We start from the raw sequence: 17,357 nt of genomic DNA, 5'->3' as shown, positions 1-17,357 counted from the left end.
TCTGGTCTGTTGGGTTGGGACTCAGAATCTCTACTTGTGCTGTCCAATATGGCAGCCGCTGTCCACATGTAGCAATTTAACTCTTCTTTTCTTGGGGGGGGGGGGACAGTACTGAAGTCTGAATGCTGGGGTCTCATTCTTGCCAGGCAGGCGCTGCTCTACCACTTGAGCCATACCCCTAGCCCATTTACTTGTAATGAAATCAAATTCCACTGCATTAGCCACATTTCTAGTGCTTGCCAGCCACATGAGGTGAGCACTCAGGGACAGGGAAGATGTAGATTTCCTCACTGCAGAAGGAGGTTGACTGGCAAGGCAGTGGGGGATGGAAGGGAGAGTGGCTGGCAAGAGCTCTGGTAGCCTCCTTTTCTGTTTAAACAAAATGACAGCAAGGTCATGACCCGGGTCTCATGCTGTAGGGCAGCGGGTGAAGTGTCCCCAATGCTGGCTGGGGATAGCGACATATTTTGCTTTGGGGAGCAAATAAGGCCCAAGGCCAGCCCTAGAAGTCCTGAGTAGAGCCTGCTAGAGAGCCACGGGTTAGGGCTAGTGGCCTGCATCTCCCCTCCACACCTCCTGTGACATGACAGGAGACTGCTCAGTAGGGAACCAGGGCGGCCATGTCTCCCACAGCCCCCACCCACAGTTCCATGCTCAGCACTGTCTCTTGAATCCCATTGGAGGAAGCATGCCCCACCAGCCCAGCACCGGCACCGCCCACCTAACACTGGCCCCGCCCACCCAGCACCAGCACCGCCCATAGCACCTTTCTGCTCCAATCCTGGCCTTCCCCAAGGGCTACCTGGTTTATGATGAATGTTGCCTAATGAGCCACACTTGGAGGTCACCTTGCTCAGGTCCACTGGTTTGTAGACTATTTGCACCTGGAGAGAAGAGAGAATGAGAGTGACATAGAGAGAGGAGAGAGAGGAAAGAGAGAGGAGAAAGGAAGGAGAGAGAGGAGAAAGGAAGGAGAGAGAGGAGAAATGGAGAGAGAGAGAGAGAGAGAGAGAGAGAGAGAGAGAATAAAGTAGGGTTCTTTTACTGTGGGTGTAACACAATGAGAAGCAGCTGTGAGTCAGGGCCAGGGAACACATCCCAGTCAGGGTGGGAAAATGCATTGTTGTTAAATTCAGCCAAGCGTGCCCCTAGGGAGCTGGGTCCTCACAGAATGACTGTGGGACTTTTCCTCAGGGAAAAGCAGGTCACTTGGTCATGGAGCAGTGCCTTTCCGTGAGCAAACACTTCAATGTGAACATGTTAGTCCCTTTGCAGACAGACAGCTCGTGTTCAGTGAAGACGCAGGAAGGAGTGATCAATCTGGGAAGCCTTTGAACAAAGTCCTGGGACGAGCCCGAGTGGAGCACAGGTGGGCATCGGAAGGTAGGAGCTGTGTATGGATGAATGGGTTCCATCCAGGCAGCTTCCACAGCCCCAGAACCTCATGAGAACAGAGACAGTCAGCAAGCGAGACCCAGCAGGCTCTGCATTAAGCCGCCTGGTGCCTGGACATTTCAGCCTCTACCCACAGGAGCGAAGCGACACCAGCAAGTGCACAGCAGGTGGAGGGCTGGGCAAGGGGGAGCAGACAAGGACACTCCAGGAGGCCTGTGGGCTGGCTCTGAGGGTCAAGGCAGGCCCAAGGGTTCTGCATGTAGCCTAGCCAACCACTCACCCTTCCCTGGGGGGGGGGGGGGGGAGCCTAGCTCCCCTGAGACTCGTGGAGGACTGGTCTCTACAGAACTGTTGCTGGGAGGGTCCTCGATGGTTGGTCACTGACTGACACCCCCCAGAGGCCCCAGAGCCTTCCACAGCAAGCTCGCGTGGGGCCATGGAGGGAGAGAAGGGAGCTTCATGTGAGAATGGGCTCGCAGAAAGGAGCCAGCAGAAAGGAGGAGGAACGTCCACTTGTCTCTAGATGGAGGGATTCCACATTATTTTAGGGCAGGGAGGGGCAAAGGCGGTGATGTTAAGGGCTGCCTGCACCAGTCTGGGGGGTGGTGTGAGCACCGGGCTGGCATGGATGGGAGTTCGGGGCAGGGGGGATTCCTGCCTGTGTGACCGGGGCACCACGCTTTTCTCCCTGCTCTGGATGGGGCCGAGAGAACTGGAGCACAGCAGGGCAGGAGATGGCAAGAAAAGAAAGGACTGGGGGAGGGAGGGAGGAAAGCAGCTATGGGAGTGGGGAGAGAAACTCCGCTAGGAGGCCGGGAACATCTGGAGATGGAGAAGGAATGAGGCTGGCCTGCTGGGAAGCCGCTCCACGCTGGGGAGGGCAGGGATTCGAGCGCCCCAAAGTGCCACAACCTTCCTACGGTCCGCAGTGACCACCGGCCAAGGAGAATGCCCTGGGTCAGCCCAGGCTACCATGGTGGCTTTGTGCAAGGTCATAGGCTAGCCCCCAGGCTTAGCACAGTGCAGGATATGGTGCAGGAAGCCCCTGGTGTCTTGGGCACTGGAGCTTTGTCAGTTACACACGGTCACAGAGGCGGTGATCACACTGCCCTGTGCTCTGCCCTCCCATCCTCCTCTGCAGGAGGAGATTGAACCCACTGCCCGGCAAGCAGGCCATACCGGAGTCAAGCTAGAAAGCACATGGCCTCCCTGCAATGGCCAGAGTGGGCAGAACACCTCCCAACAGCCACCACAGGTGCCCAGAGACAAGAGCCAGGCGGCGGGCAGGGGCAAGTGGGGGTGGGCAGGAGCTCGAGGGGAGGGGTGGAGAGACACTCAGCAGCCGACACGGTGAGAAAGCATCAGTGAGCATAGTTGCAGCAGCGGCTGGGGCCCGCGGCTTTGGACGTGAAGGCAGTGGGGGCTCAGGGCGCCAGGCAGCAGCACATTGCAAGAATAAAGCCCCTGGGCCTGGCGCATGAGGAGTGGTTTCTGGAGCGAGAGCACCCGTCCCCCAGGCTCGCCCTGGAGGACCTCATGCTGACCCACAGAGCTGGGGATGAGGCCTTTGCTGAGAGAAGGCTGAGGGGCCTACTATCTATCTAGTGAGCACAGGCTAGCTAGGAGGACCAAGGGCTCCCTAAAGCCCACTAGGGCAGCAGGTGGGAAGGGGCTATCCAAGCCCGCACCTCACAGGGACACTTAGGACACCTTAGGGACACTGAATTTAGAGAGTCAAAGGCAGTCCTTCATTAAAACAACTGGAGGCAGCAGCGGGACCAGTGACACGTGTGTGTGTGTGTGTGTGTGTGTGTGTGTGTACACGCATGTGTGTGTCCCTTTGCATCTGGAGTCTGCCCTGGAGTACAACTGGTTTCAAGGCTCAGCTGAGCTAATTGAGGGAGCCCTCCTCCCTCCAAGGGGCAGGAGATTCGGTGCACTGGCCACGAGACCACCCTGACCTTGAGGCGGGATGCTCAGGTCTCTGCGTCCACTCACCACCTGCCCACAGAGGAGCCACCTAGAGCAGCCTGGCCAGGTAATGGGGGAGGAGCCGACCTCGGGTGCTCCTGAGAACAGGTGCTGGGCGGTGAGGGGTGCACAACTTGTCACGAGGACCCCGGGCTGGGCCGGGAGGACTCTGATTGCCAGAGAGGCCCAATCATCTTTGCAGTTCTGCCCCAGCAATCCGCGTGTTCCTGGAGCGCAGGGCAGGTGTGGGGTGGGCTCTGGTCACCGTGGACCCCGTGTGGGCAGGGGGCTCGCGGGCTACATCTTTCTAGGGACACGGGGAGGTCCTGAGCCTGAGAGGATTTATTCTATGCAATGTCTGGCAAGTCTACACACTCCTGCCTCTCCCCCAGGTGGAGACCACAGCACGAGGATGGAGAGTGAGCTGTGTGTGTACTCACACTGCCGCCGCCCGGGACGTGTTTGATATTGTCCTTTGAGCCACACTTGGACTGGACGTTGCTAAGATCCAGCTTCTTATTAATTATCTGCACCTTTGATAGCCAGAAAAAAGGATGAGTGACAAGCACACCCAATCCCCTCTGTACCCCCTTGGGCTTTCTGACCTAGGGTGGGGCAGGTCCTGGCAGGGAGCCCTGGCGAGAGCCCTGGACACACGCCGTCTGATGGGGGGAGAAGAGAAGGATCTTCAGGAGGAAGAGAAGAAGAGCTGGCAGAACTTGAGGTTTAACGTTGAAGCTGGGGCTTCAAAGCAGACAGCAGACCCCCAGAAGGTAACTATTCACTTTGCCAGAGGCTTGTGATAAGGGAGGTCTCAGGAAGCACGCCTTTAAGTCAGAGATGGGGGCACACGTAGTGGCAAACGTGCCCAGTTACACGAACCCATGAGTCAGCGGGAAGTCCCCAGGGCCCTCGTGCTCACACCTGCTGGGGCCACGGGGCGGGGGGGGGGGGTGGAACCGGGGAGAGGAATTCTCAGGGGACTGTTCCCCAGCCTGACAGCATGGAAAACACCTGTAGATCATGGGAAGAAAATGCCACGCTCCTTCCACCTGGGACTGGGGAGCTGCCATTCTGAAAAGGTCCCAAGATTGCGATCTTCAGCCAGGTTTGGGAACCCCCAGCCTCGTGGGGTGCATGCTGATGGCTTTGTAGGGAAGAGAGTTTCTGGGGGATGGAGGCATGGCTCAGTTGGTAGAGCACCAGCCAATGAATGAAAGTGTTAGGTAGCAAGTTGGAGTTCCAGTCTTGGACCAAATTTAAAAAAAAAAAAAGAAGAGAGAAGACAGGTTCTGCACTTTTGGGGGCCTGAACTCAGGGCCCGGGCATTCTCCCTGAGCAATTCTGCTCAAGGCCAGAGCTCTACCACGTTGAGCCACAGCGCCACTTCCAGTTTTCTGGTGGTTAATTGGAGGTAAGAGTTTCATAGACTTTCCTGCCTGGGCTGGCTTTGAACCATGGTCCTCCTGAGATGTCAGCCTCCTGAGTAGCTAGGATTACAGGCGTGAGGCACCTGTGCCCAGCTAGTTCCTGCTCTTTCAGGGGTTCTGTTTCCTGGAAGGTGGGGTAAGAACCCTTCCCCTTTCCCTACCCATCCTCCTCTCTACGTGCATTCCACGAGGCCCCAACGGAAGCAGAGCCCCATTCTCGGTGAGCCCGGACGGCACTGCTGGTGAATTCAGTTGTTCTCCAGGAAGCAACGAGAAGGTGTGAGGATATCAATGCTTAAGTGAGGAACAATTTTTTTAAAAAAAAACAAAAATTTGCCTATAAACTACAAACTAAGCAATGTGGTATGTGGAAAGAAGCTAGAAATTTCTACATTTGTCGGCTGGAGCAGCGATGACATCTTCCACCCCACGCGGCTCTGTGGGTGGAAAGCAGGCCTGGCTTTTATTAATCACAGATGGAAATAATTACCAGCCAGAGTTCCTAATTAAGAACCAGCAGTGCCAATATGACCCAACTGAGATTTCAGTTTCACAAACATGGGCACCTTTGTGAGTGGTGGGTGAAGATCTGAAATGGCCTAGGCTGGGTTGAGAACTGCGTGGAAAGAAAACCCCAATCCAGTGTCTGACTCATCTTGTTCTTTTCCTTAACTTTACTCGTCTGAATCTTATGACCTGGGAATCAGAATCACATATCTAACCCACTTTTTCATTTATTTATTTTAGTCACTGGGCTTGAACTCAGGGCCTGGGTGCTGTCCCCCAGCTCTTTTGCTAAAGGCTAGTGCTCTACTATTTTGAGCCACAGTGCCATTTCCAGCTTTTCTGGTGGTTAATTGGAGGTAAGAGTCTCACGGACTTTCCTGCCTGGCTGGCTTTGAACCTTGATCCTCAGCTAGTAGCCTCCTGAGTAGCTAGGATTACAGGTGTGAGTTACCAGCACCTGGCTTCATTTTCTTTTATATTCCTTTTTTTTTTTTTTTTTTTTTTTGCCAGCCATGGGGCTTGGACTCGGCCTGAGCACTGTCCCTGGCTTCTTTTTGCTCAAGGCTAGCACTCTGCCACTTGACCCACAGTGCCACTTTTGGCTTTTTCTGTGTATGTGGTGCTGAGGAATTGAACCCAGGGCTTCATGCATGCCAGGAAAGCACTCTACCGTTAAGCCATATTCCCAGCCCTATATTCTTTTTTCAAAAGCTGTGCTTTTCATCAGAAAATATAACATTACAATCATGAAAACAGATGAAAAAAATAAAAACCAAAGTTAATTTTTTTTTCCTTTTTTGCCATAGGGCACTCTGTAGCCCAGGCTAGCTTCAAATTAGAGCTCCTCTTGTCTCAATTTCCCCAGTACTGGGCTTAAAGACCTGAGCTACCATGCTTGGCAACAGGAGAGTTTTCTTACCAACCTAACATGATCATTGTTGTATTTTGATCTATTTCCTTGAAGTCCCATTGGTATATAACTGTTACCATGTACATACAAATGGCAGAATTATTATATACCTGCTTTTTTTTGTTTTTTTTGGTGGTACTGGGGTTTGAACTCAAGGCCTTGCTGCTCTTGTTGGGTAGGCGTTCTACCACTTGAGCCACATGCTCAGCCCCTGAATGAACACTATCTCAGGGCCTGGGTGCCTGTGCCTTAGCTTTTTTTGCTCAAAGCTAGTGCTGTACCACTTGAGCTGTAGCTCCACTGGCTTTGAACTTGGATCCTGAGATCTCAGCCTCCCGAGTAGCGAGGATTATAGGCACATTCCACCAGCACCCGGCTTTTGCTCTCTTTTTGAGATGCCTACCTTGAGATGGCTAGGGGCTCAAGTGATCAGTTACCACGGCTTCCCAACTAGCTGGAAATAAGAGGCATAAACCTCCACACCTGGCTAAATAAGATGATGATGATGCTTTTGTTTTGTTTTTTGAGATAGTCTTGTTATGTAGCTTAGATTAGCCTTGAACTTGTGCTCCTCCCACCTTTGCTTCCCATAGCATATTCCTGTGAACAGCATGTCCTATGTCACTTTGTGAATTCTGTTCCTTTTGTTGCCAAATCGTTGCATCAGTTCCATTTTAACCAGCACCCACAGCCTCCCATGAACAGCTTTCTGCAAGAGGAATTGTTTTTAACAGTATGGATTACTTTCCTAGCACAGAGCCCTAGAAATAGAATTCCTGGGCCAAGGTTAAAAATAGTCTCAACGATCTCAACACAATTCTCCAAATGGCCTTCTAAAGGTGTTGGCTTGAGACAGGCGACCACACGGCCACTGCCACTGGCTGCTTAGAAAGCCTGCTTTCGCCAGTGCACTTGGTAGTTTCTAGCCAGGGCCCTGCACTTCAGGGGAAGGCTGGAGGTCACGGGCACACATGTGGGGATTGATCTCAGCCATTCATCTTGGAAAGTGGACTTAATGAACCCTTCTGTAAAATGGGCAGGGGTGGGTGGGGAGTTAGCTCAGTGGAAGAGCGCTTGCCTAGTGAGTACAAGGCCTTGAATGAGCCTTGAATGAGGACAATCCCCCCCCCCCAACCCCGCCCCGATAACCACAGTCTCCTGGGAATACTCCAGATGGTACACAGGATGCAAAGTCGTGACAATTGTTCATTTCTCTGACCAAAAGACAGAACTGCACTGATGGCTTAGCCTGAATTTCTTCCTCACTGAAATTGTTTCTTCTTCGTTTTTTTTGTGTTTTTTTTTTGCATGTTGTTTTTATATTTTTGAAGGCATTCTGAAATTGCGTTTTTTTGTTTTTGTTTTTGCCAGTCCTCGGGCTTGAACTCTGGGCCTGGGCGCTATCCCTGAGCTCCATCTGCTCAAGGCTAGTGCTCTACCAATTGAGCCACAATTCCAGCTTTTTCTGTGATTAATTGAAGAGTCTCATAGACTCTCCTGCCTGGGCTGGCTTTGAACTGCGATCCTCAGATCTCAGCCTCCTGAGTAGCTAGGATTACCCATGTGAGCCACCAGTACCCAGCTTGAAAATGCTTCTTTTACCCCTCTGGTGTTGGCAGGCATGGTGTGTGTGTGTGTGTGTGTTCTTTTAAATATACGTTTACTTTTTTTTTTCTTTTTTGTGCCATTCCTGGGGCTTGAATTCAGGGCCTGTCCCTGAGCTTTTTGCTCAAGGCTAGCACTCTACCACTTGACGCATAGCGCTACTTCGAGCTTTTTGCTGGTTAATTAGAGTTAAGAGTCTCATGGACTTTTCTACCTGGGCTGACTTTGAACCTTGATCCTCAGATCTCAGCTTCCTACGTAGGCATAAGACACTGGTGCCTGGCAAATGTTTACTTTTTTTTTTTTTTTTTTTGGCCAGTCCTGGGCTTGGACTCAGGGCCTGAGCACTGTCCCTGGCTTCTTTTTTGCTCAAGGCTAGCACTCTGCCACTTGAGCCACAGCGCCACTTCTGGCCATTTTCTGTATATGTGGTGCTGGGGAATCGAACCCAGGGCCTCATGTATACGAGGCAAGCACTCTTGCCACTAGGCCATATCCCCAGCTCCAAATGTTTACATTTTTAAAAGCTGATATTCTTCCTCGGTGACATCTCAGGTGTCTAAATAGAAGTTCCGAGTTGGCTAGAGATACAAGTCCATGTCACGCCCCCGGCCTGCCTTGTTCACAGCCACGGAGGCCATCCGAGGCCCAGAGGCCCAGCAACTGCAGCAGGCAGCGGCGGAGTCACACTAGAACCGGAACTGGGTGTCCCGGCAGCCACTGAGGACAACAAAGCTTCGCCTGGGATGACCTAGAGGAATTGCCTCATAAACCAGATCAAAACAATACTGACTCCTGGCCGACCCAGGACTTCTCTGCTGGCAGAGAAGTCGTCACTAGAACAGAGCTCAGCAAAGGCTGGGCAGGGGGTGGAGGGCTCCCCGCACTGGTTCTTTCTTGTGTGTGTGCCAGTCCTGGGCCTCCATTCAGGGCCTGGATGCTGTTCCTGAGCTGTTTTGCTCAACGCTAGCTCTTTACCACTTGAGCTACAGCTCCAACAACTGGCGTTTTGGTCAAGTCTCATGGACTTCACTGCTCAGGCTGGCTTAGAGCCATGATTCTCAGACTTCCGCTTTCTGAGTAGCTAGGATTACAGGCGTGAGCCATTGGCATATGGCACAGCCTCAGATTTTAAAAGTCTCACACAAACCCTTCCTGTGGGAATCTCTTCTCCCTTCCCTTCCTCATTTTCTCTTTTTCTTTCTTTCTCTCTTTTTTCTCCCTCTCTTTCTTTCTTTTCTTCCTTTTCTTTCCTTTCCCTTCCCTCCCTCCTTTCCCCTTATTCCTTCCTTCCTTTCTTCGTACTGAATGGTGGACCCCAGCCCAGGGAATCATTTTCTGTTCACAACTTCTCCTTGGCTAAATCCCAGAAGCAGATCTGCCCTGCCTGCTTTCAGAAAAGAACAGCAGCAGTTTAGAATGACAAAGCTGGGCTGGGGATATGGCCTAGTGGCAAGAGTGCTTGCCTCATATACATGAGGCCCTGGGTTCCATTCCCCAGCACCACATATACAGAAAATGGCCAGAAGTGGCGCTGTGGCTCAAGCGTCAGAGTGCTAGCCTTGAGCAAAAGGAAGCCAGGGACAGTGCTCAGGCCCAGAGTCCAAGCCCCAGGACTGGCAAAAAAAAAAAAGAATGACAAAGCTCACAATGTCTCACCTAGCTACTCAAGAGGCTGAGACCTGGAGAATTGCGGTTCTAAGCTAGTTCAGGCACGACAGTCTAAGAAACTCGATTTCCGGTTAACCAGCAAAATGCCAAACTGGAAGCACGGTTCCAATGGCAAAGCACCAGCCATGAACCAGAAAGCTGAGTGAGAGTGTGAGGCTTTGGACCAAAGAAATTACTTTTGAAAAAAATGAAAGATGCTGGGAACGTGACTTAGTGGTAGAGTGCTTGCCTAGCATGCATGAAGCCCTGGGTTCCATTCCCCAGCACCACATACATAGAAAAAACCGGAAGTGGCACTGTGGCTCAAGTGGCAAAGTGCTAGCCTTGAGCAAAAGAATCTCAGGGATAGTGGTCAGGCTCTAAGTTCCAGCCCCAGGACTGGAAAAAAGAAAGAAAGAAAGAAGATGTACATCCCATCTGACAATAAAACAAGTATCTACAGCTATGCCATCCTGAACACATCCAATCTCATCAGATCTCAAAATCTAAGGAGGGTCAGGCCTAGTTAGTACTTGGATGGGTGATAACAAAACAAGATAAATTTAAAGTAAAATGTAAAAATAAAGGAAGGCTACTGAGATTGACAATTATAAGGCCGAATATCATATTTAGCTCTGAGCTTCCTGAAAGCCAAGGCAAAAAAAGAAAAAAGAAACACAATGGGTTACATAACCCTTCTTATTTGACAAAGAAAACTTTCCAGTTCCTCAAAGGAAGATAACCTTATTTTCTGCACTAATGCATAAAAGAAACTAATCAAATTAATCGAGGGACATTAAGCAATAATACAAGGTCTGTAATGTACATTAAAAAATTTTCCCCCCAATGTGTTTTTTTTACTTGTTCCAACTCCACAGCAAAGGCAATGAGCTTTTGTGGGGCTTGGCAATAGACAGAAGGATATTTACAAAGCAGATCTGAATTACTGTCAGTTGTCACATTAAGTCAACACCCTTGAGAGGATCTCAGACTTCCAGAAGGCAGAGGAGACGGTGATGGTTGGCATTATGAAATAGCAATCCTGAAATTGCTCAGTTAAAGCAACATGTAAGATTATTGAATCTCAGCCCTAGCCAGACACAGGGAATACCCATTGGGGAAGAAGAGTGTTTTTGGAGCCCCAATGTATATATATTTTTTTCTTTTTGTTGGTCTTGGGGCATGAACTCAGGGCCTGGGCACTGTCCTTGAGCTCTTTCGCTCAAGGCTAGCGCTCTACCACATTGAACCATGGTGCCACTTCTGGTTTTTGAGTTGTTAATTGTGGCACAAGTCTCACGGGGCCTTTTCTGCCCGGGCTGGCTTCAAACCATAATCCTCAACCTCCTGAGTTGTAAGGATTACAGGTGTGGGCCACCAGTGCCTGGCTATGGGAGCCCCCATTTTGATCTGAGTGACTTCTAGTCAGAAGAGAAATAAGTGTGGTAAAGGATGGACCCCACAGGAGACTCTGGTGGGGTGGGGCAGGATGGATCTACTTTGGTGTAATCCATTTCCCAAAGAACCCCAAGTTCTCCCAACCTCCACGAGGCCTTGATCTGGCTGTGTCTGGGCTCAGATCTTTCCAGGTGGCTTCCTCTTTGCTTTCAGGTGTCCTGCCCGCCCCCCTCCCACCCCAGTGAGCCTCTCCGACTACAGTCTCAGACCGTATGATGGCCCAGACTAGGCCATCATTGGCTGTGCTTGCTGCGCTAGGCCTCACAGTGTCAGCCAGCAATAATACCCTGGCAGGACACTAACTAACCCAGGGCAGTCAGCAGATACCCACAGCAAGCCTGGTCTTAAATCCAAGGTGGTCTATGTGGACATAGATAAAGAAAAGCCTGTGTCCTGTCAGGTCAACTGCCAAAGGGACTCATTAGCAGGAAGATCCTCTTTGGGATTGGGACTGCTCCTGTAAGATGAACTTTCAGAAGCATGGCATGCAGCAGGAAGGCTGCTGGATAGTTTTAGGGGGACCGGGCTGTTCAAGGAATATCCAGCCTGGCTCTGTTCACTGCAGTGTCTGACACTTCAGCCCAAGTCACCTGAGTCCTGGCCTGTTCCTGAAGGAGATGGAAACTATCCCAGGTTCAAATTTGCTTCATTTGTTCCACATATATACAAAGTGATAGTTTTTTTTTTGGGGGGGGGGCGCTGGGAATATGGCCTAGTGGTAGAGTGCTTGTCTCTTTTACATGAAGCCCTGGGTTCAATTCCTCAGCAGCACATTAAAAAAAAAAAAAAAAAAAAAAAAAGGCCAGAAGTGGTGCTGTGGCTCAAGTGGTAGAGTACTAGCCTTGAGCAAAAACAAGCCAGGGACAGTGCCCAGGCCCTGAGATCAGGCCCCAGGACTGGCAAAAAAAAAAAAAAAAGTGGCATCTGGGACTTTGCTAAGGAACAGAATGCACTAAATGTTTTTGTTTGTTTGTTTGGTAGTACTGAGGGTTGAAATAGGTACTTCACTTGCTAGGCTGGTACACTTAAAATGCTTTGAAGGAGTGACATCGAGAAATAGATCAGAAGATGAGGAGGGAGAGAGAAAGATAACAGCGGGGGGAGAAGGAGAAGATTTACAGAGCAGAAATTGTTTCAACACAATTGCAGAACAGGAAGCAACCAGCACCAAGGATATGTACAAGAATAGGTGGATGCCTGCAAGATCTATCGCCATCTTGTGGCTGTCTAGAATAGTGCAGCCCCGAGGGCTTAGGGCGCCCCCTATAGGGTTCCCTTTAGGGGCCCTTTGGGCTCTGAAAGTTTCCCACTGGGGACCTTGGGTTGTCCTTCCTCCAGCCGGGACATACTCAGATGAAGAGACTGCAGTTCCATCTGCTCAGCCAATCAGGCCAGCTCCACGTGCAGACACGGAAAAGTGTTTTGCTTTTGAACTTCCAAGTATTTGTGGAAATTCTGCAACTCCTTAGTGCGTTCCGCGCGGGCGGGGCCCACTGGGGTTTGGGAGCGCGCAGCCCTTACCTTCCCACCGCCCGGCTGGTGCTTCAGGTTTTCCGTGGAGCCTATCTTGGATCTGACATTCTTCAGGTCCGGCATGGGCACCGGAGCAGTCTGCAGGCGGCTCTTGGTGGAAGATGGTGACTTGGGGGGAGTGCGAACCACAGCGACTTTCTTAGGCTCCCGGGTGGGTGGGGTTGGCAGAGATGGGGTGCGAGAGCGGCTGCCGGGAGTCCCTGGGGAGCCGGGGCTGCTGTAGCCACTGCGATCCCCAGATTTTGCCGATTCACCTGGAGGGGAAAGGAGGGAGTGAGACCAGGCAGACTGGGGTTCTGTAGGATAGCCTGGGGGCTGCTGGCCTGGGGGCCCACTGGCGGGCGGAGGACAGAGCACATGGGCGGAAGTGAGGTCCACAGCTCAGTGGGGGGCCCTGGAGTCCATTCCCACAAAGCCACAGAGTGCCCTATCACAGAGACAGGCCCATTCTGCCCCTCTGTCCTTGGGGCAAGAGATGGGCCCCTCCCAGGCCCAGAGGCCTCAAGGCAAATGGAGGAGTGCTATCATGCCCACAGGGAGGGCAGCTCCAGAAAGGCGGGGGGGGGGGGGGGGGGGGGGGAAGGGGGGAGGGGGGAGGGGGGATCTTCTTTGCACAACTCCCTGGATATGACCTTCACTCTGAGGTTGGAGGATGGGGTGACGGAAGTATCCCCCTCTGCGCTCTCTCCCCTCCCTCCACCCTTCCGGGTTCCTCTATGGAAGCTGCAGGGCCCCAAGACAGCTTCTTGAGACTGAATCCTTTCTCGCTGTTCCGCCCCTCAGAATGCCTTTCCCTGCAGCTATTATCCTTGTGCCCTCTCACACACCAGCCTCAGCTTTTCTAAAACGGGACCATGGACCCCAGTGCCAGAATCTCCAGAAGGGGGGGGGGGAGGAGAGAGAGAGAGAGAGAGAGAGAGAGAGAGAGAGAGAGAGAGAGAGAGAGAGAGAGAGGAGAGAGAGAGATCTAGAGCTGTTGACGAGGAAGTGGGACTCATAAATGTAGATTTATGGGCCCCATCCAGATCTGATAGAGTGGTTTTTCAGAGTGGGGCCTGCAGAACTGGTTTTTCTCAAGCTTCCCACTCCAAGGTCTGGAAGTCTCCTAAGGAGCACCTTCACTTGCGGCCTATCAGACCTCTCTGTTGAGCCAAAAGTGAGCAGGGCAGTGGTTCCTCTTAGGTCCGTCCCTGGAAGGCTCCATGTAGATGCCCCCACCTCATTAAGTCTCCACCCAGTTACCTGGGTAACCAGCAGACCTGGAGGCAGTTACCTTCCCTTTCCCTAAGGTCACATCCTAATCCACCTGGCCACACCCCTTGCCCCAGCGCTAGATAAAGCAGGGCTGGGTGGGGGTCGCTCTCTTCTTCTTCTCTCTCTTCTCTTCCCCTCTCTCCCTTCTCTCCGGCCATGGATCATCTTGGCCACAGGCCAGCAGTTCGGTAATAAACTTTCTCTCTTGCCTGAATACTGCGTGGCGTTCTCCTTTACCAGCTACCTACTTTAAAAACCTAACATCTCCTTTACCGGCTACCTACTTTAAAAACCTAGCCGGGGGGCTGGGGATATGGCCTAGTGGCAAGAGAGCTTGCCTCATATACATGAGGCCCTGGGTTCGATTCCCCAGCACCACATATACAGAAAACGGCCAGAAGTGGCGCTGTGGCTCAAGTGGCAGAGTGCTAGCCTTGAGCAAAAGGAAGCCAGGGACAGTGCTCAGGCCCTGAGTCCAAGGCCCAGGACTGGCAACAAAAACAAAAACAAAAAAAACCTAGCTGGAATTTTCCAGTCACAGATGTCCCTAAAGCAGTCATGTTCATGAGAGCAGGGGACGTGCTGGACTCTGTCTCTGCCTCCTGTCTTCAGGACACAGGGCAGCAGTGGGCTTGGTGGTGACAGCTGAAATCCATCCCACACCATTCACTTGCAGAGCGACCTTGGGCAAGTCAACTGCTGTCCCTAAGCCCATGCCCTAATTTGGAAACTGGGGAAAGAGATCAGAGCCTGCAGGTTGGTGTTTTACACAGGGGGTGTTGTAACAGATAAAGGGTCCTGTGTGTAATAGGGAGGTCAGATCTGGCCAGTGTCATTAGCTGTGGAGGAACTTTAGGTTGACTCCAGCTCAGATTAGAGCAGAAGCCAACTCCCATCTCCACTAAATTCTCCCCCACCCTATCCAGGGAAGTTCCCCTTTGCTGTGATAAGATTGTGTAAACTGCTTGACCACCTGAAGAAGCATGGAACGTTCAAGGTTAAACCCGTGCCCTCCTATGAGTAGGCATATCCACCTGCATCATGTGAGCCCCGCCAAATCCATGCGCCAGTTCCAACTAGAATGATAGGTTGGTTCAAATAGATACTATGAGACAGACTATAACTCTATTGGCCACCTGCATGCGGCCTGGCATGCTCTGTAAGTGTTGTATCCTCATTGGTCATCTGCGTGTGGCAAGTTTGACTGTGATGATTGCCTCATAACCAGGCTGGAAGGCCACACACGAGAGACGCGGTTCCAGCTCCTGAGTCTGGGCTGCACGCGTGCGGGCGGTCCTAGCTCCTGAGTCTGGGCCCTGATTCTGCACACGTGGTCGGCAGTTTCGGCTCCCGAGTCCGGGCTGCGACCAAGGCTGGTCGGTTCACTTTTTGTTCACTTTTTACTTCCCCAATAAATCTGTCTTTTTGTCATCTTGTAGCTGGAGACTATGTGGTGGACTCTTGGGGGAACCAGGAATCCCCTCCCTTGGGGGGGACCCCGTTTCATTGTAGCGAACCCCCACTCTACTTCATTGTGCAGAGCTTACACCCACAGAAAAAGTGCTCAATAAATGCCAGTGGAATGCTGGGTGCGGGTGGCTCACACCTGGGATCCTGGCTACTCAGGAAGCTGAGATCTGAGGACTGTGGTTCAAAGCCAGCCTGAGCAGGAAAGTCCACGAGACTCAACTCCAATTAACCACCAGAAAACCCAAAGTGGCACTGTGGCTCAAAGTAGTAGGGCACTAGCCTTGAGCAAAAGAGCTCAGGGGTAGCGCCCAGGCTCCGAGTTCAAACCCCATGGCTGACAAAAAAAAAAAAAAAAAAAAAAAAGGATGCATGGACTTTCCTGACTAGACTGGGTTTGAACCCTGATCTCCAGGTCTCAGCCACTTGAATAGCTAGGATTACAGGCGTGAGACCCCAGTGCCCAGACTGTGAGACCCTTATCTCCAATTAATCACAGAAAAAGCCGGAAGCGGTGTTGTAGATTAAGTGGTAGAGTGCTAGCTTTGAGCGACAAGAGCTTAGAGACAGTGCCTAGGTCCAGAGTTCAAAGCCCAGGACTGGCAAAATGAAAAATCAAAAACCAAAACCAAAAACAGCAATGGGAGCCAGGTATGGTAGTCACCCCCAAGGTCTCAGCTACTTGCAGCCCAGGAGTTAGAGAACAGCCCAGAACAAGACCCCATCTCAAAAATAAACACATACACAATACACACTGTCTCTCTCTCAGTGGAGAGTGCCCAAACCCTAAACCCGCTCCAAACCTCAAACACCCCACATGTCCTCAGGCACACACTCCCTGCCCCCCACACCCCCCAGCCCTTGTCCCTGAAGCAAAGAACACACACAATTGAAGCATTCAACCAGGCAGACTCATCTGTGAGAAGAAAAGCAGGGATGTGGTTTTGCGCCCCCCACCCCAATGCCTAGTGGTAAGAGTGGGTGCCCCCGGCCCTGGAAGCAGCCCAGCACACAGGCCTGGGGGGCTGGAGAAGCAGGCTCACAATTACCTCTTTGGGACCATGTTTCTGCAGGGGGTGGCTTTCTCTGCACTTGCTTGGAAGCTTAAAAAGAAAAACCCACAGAGAGCCTGGTTATAACCAGGCTTAATGGGGCGCCAGTGAGCTCATGCTGGCCACCTAGCTAGCACAGGAGAAGGAGGAAGCGGAAGGGAAGCGCAGAGGCACAGGGGCCAGGAAGCGAGGCCCAGGCCGGCAGGGAAGAGCTGGCTGCCCACCTGCTGGCAGCGCTAAGAGCAGATGAGAAACCCCAAGAACCTCACATGGTCAAAACCAAGTGTGAGTCGTCTCCCACAGTGGCAAAGGAGATGCAGCAGGATCGAAAGCATAGGCAAATAATCAAAATACTCTTGATGCCACTCAGATCACAAGTGCATGACAAAACACCAGGTTCCCAGACACTAGGTGGGCACACACAACTCCACCCTCCGCACACATGGGGGCAGTGCCATGGCAAATACATGCAGCAGAAGGCAGGCTCTAGCCAGGCGCCCATGGCTCTCGCTACTGAGGAGACTGAGATCTGACGGTCACTATTGGAAGCCAGCCCAGGCAGGAAGTCTGTGAGACTCTCATCTCCAAATAACCACCAGAAAACCAGAAGTGGCGCTGTGGCTCAAGTGGTAGAGCACTCGCCTTGGGTTAAAGAGCTCAGGGACAGCGCCAAGGCCCCAGAGTTCAAGCCCTGTGACGACCCCCACCACCACCACCACCACTACCAACAACAAAAGAAGGCAGGCCCTGAGGGCCCATCTCAGGCCAGACAAGCGAGTGGGGCCATCCTAAGTCAGGGCCCTAGCAAAGCCCACACGCAGACCCAAAGCCCTCACAGGCATCACAGGGAGCCGAGGATGCCAGTCACACCTGGGTTGTGTGGCATCTGACACCCCCACGCCCCACCTGGCCCCAATGAGGCCTACTTTACTAATAGTACTGAAGTGCCAGACTTTGAAGTCAGGCCCCACTTTACCACGCAAACCCCACTTTACATGTGAACCTGAGATAAGCAGGCCCTGTGAGCAAACCCAGGACAAGCTTATTAGGGCCCAGCCGGTCAAGAACTCTAACCGCTGGGAATGCTTAACTCTAACCACCCCCAGAATGCCTTGAGCCCTGAGC

General features: G+C 52.0%; 1 protein-coding gene and 1 long non-coding RNA gene across 2 annotated transcripts in view; one reads left to right on the top strand and one right to left on the bottom strand.

Annotated features, from left to right (window-relative positions):
- Window positions 1–17,357, bottom strand: part of Mapt (microtubule associated protein tau) — a 93,892-nt gene that overhangs the window by 4,688 nt on the left and 71,847 nt on the right. The window contains 3 exon segments of the mRNA XM_048367273.1: window positions 803–884; window positions 3,807–3,899; window positions 12,448–12,713. Of these exon segments, the coding sequence (XP_048223230.1) occupies window positions 803–884; window positions 3,807–3,899; window positions 12,448–12,713 (441 nt within the window).
- LOC125366529 lies at window positions 996–16,377 on the top strand. The gene is made up of 3 exons (XR_007213858.1): window positions 996–1,551; window positions 8,676–8,687; window positions 16,367–16,377. It is a non-coding gene; the product is annotated as an uncharacterized LOC125366529 (long non-coding RNA).

Source organism: Perognathus longimembris, chromosome 17 (assembly GCF_023159225.1).
Source record: "Perognathus longimembris pacificus isolate PPM17 chromosome 17, ASM2315922v1, whole genome shotgun sequence".
NCBI classification, from domain to species: Eukaryota; Metazoa; Chordata; class Mammalia; order Rodentia; family Heteromyidae; genus Perognathus; species Perognathus longimembris.
This window is presented reverse-complemented; position numbering and strand designations above follow the sequence as displayed.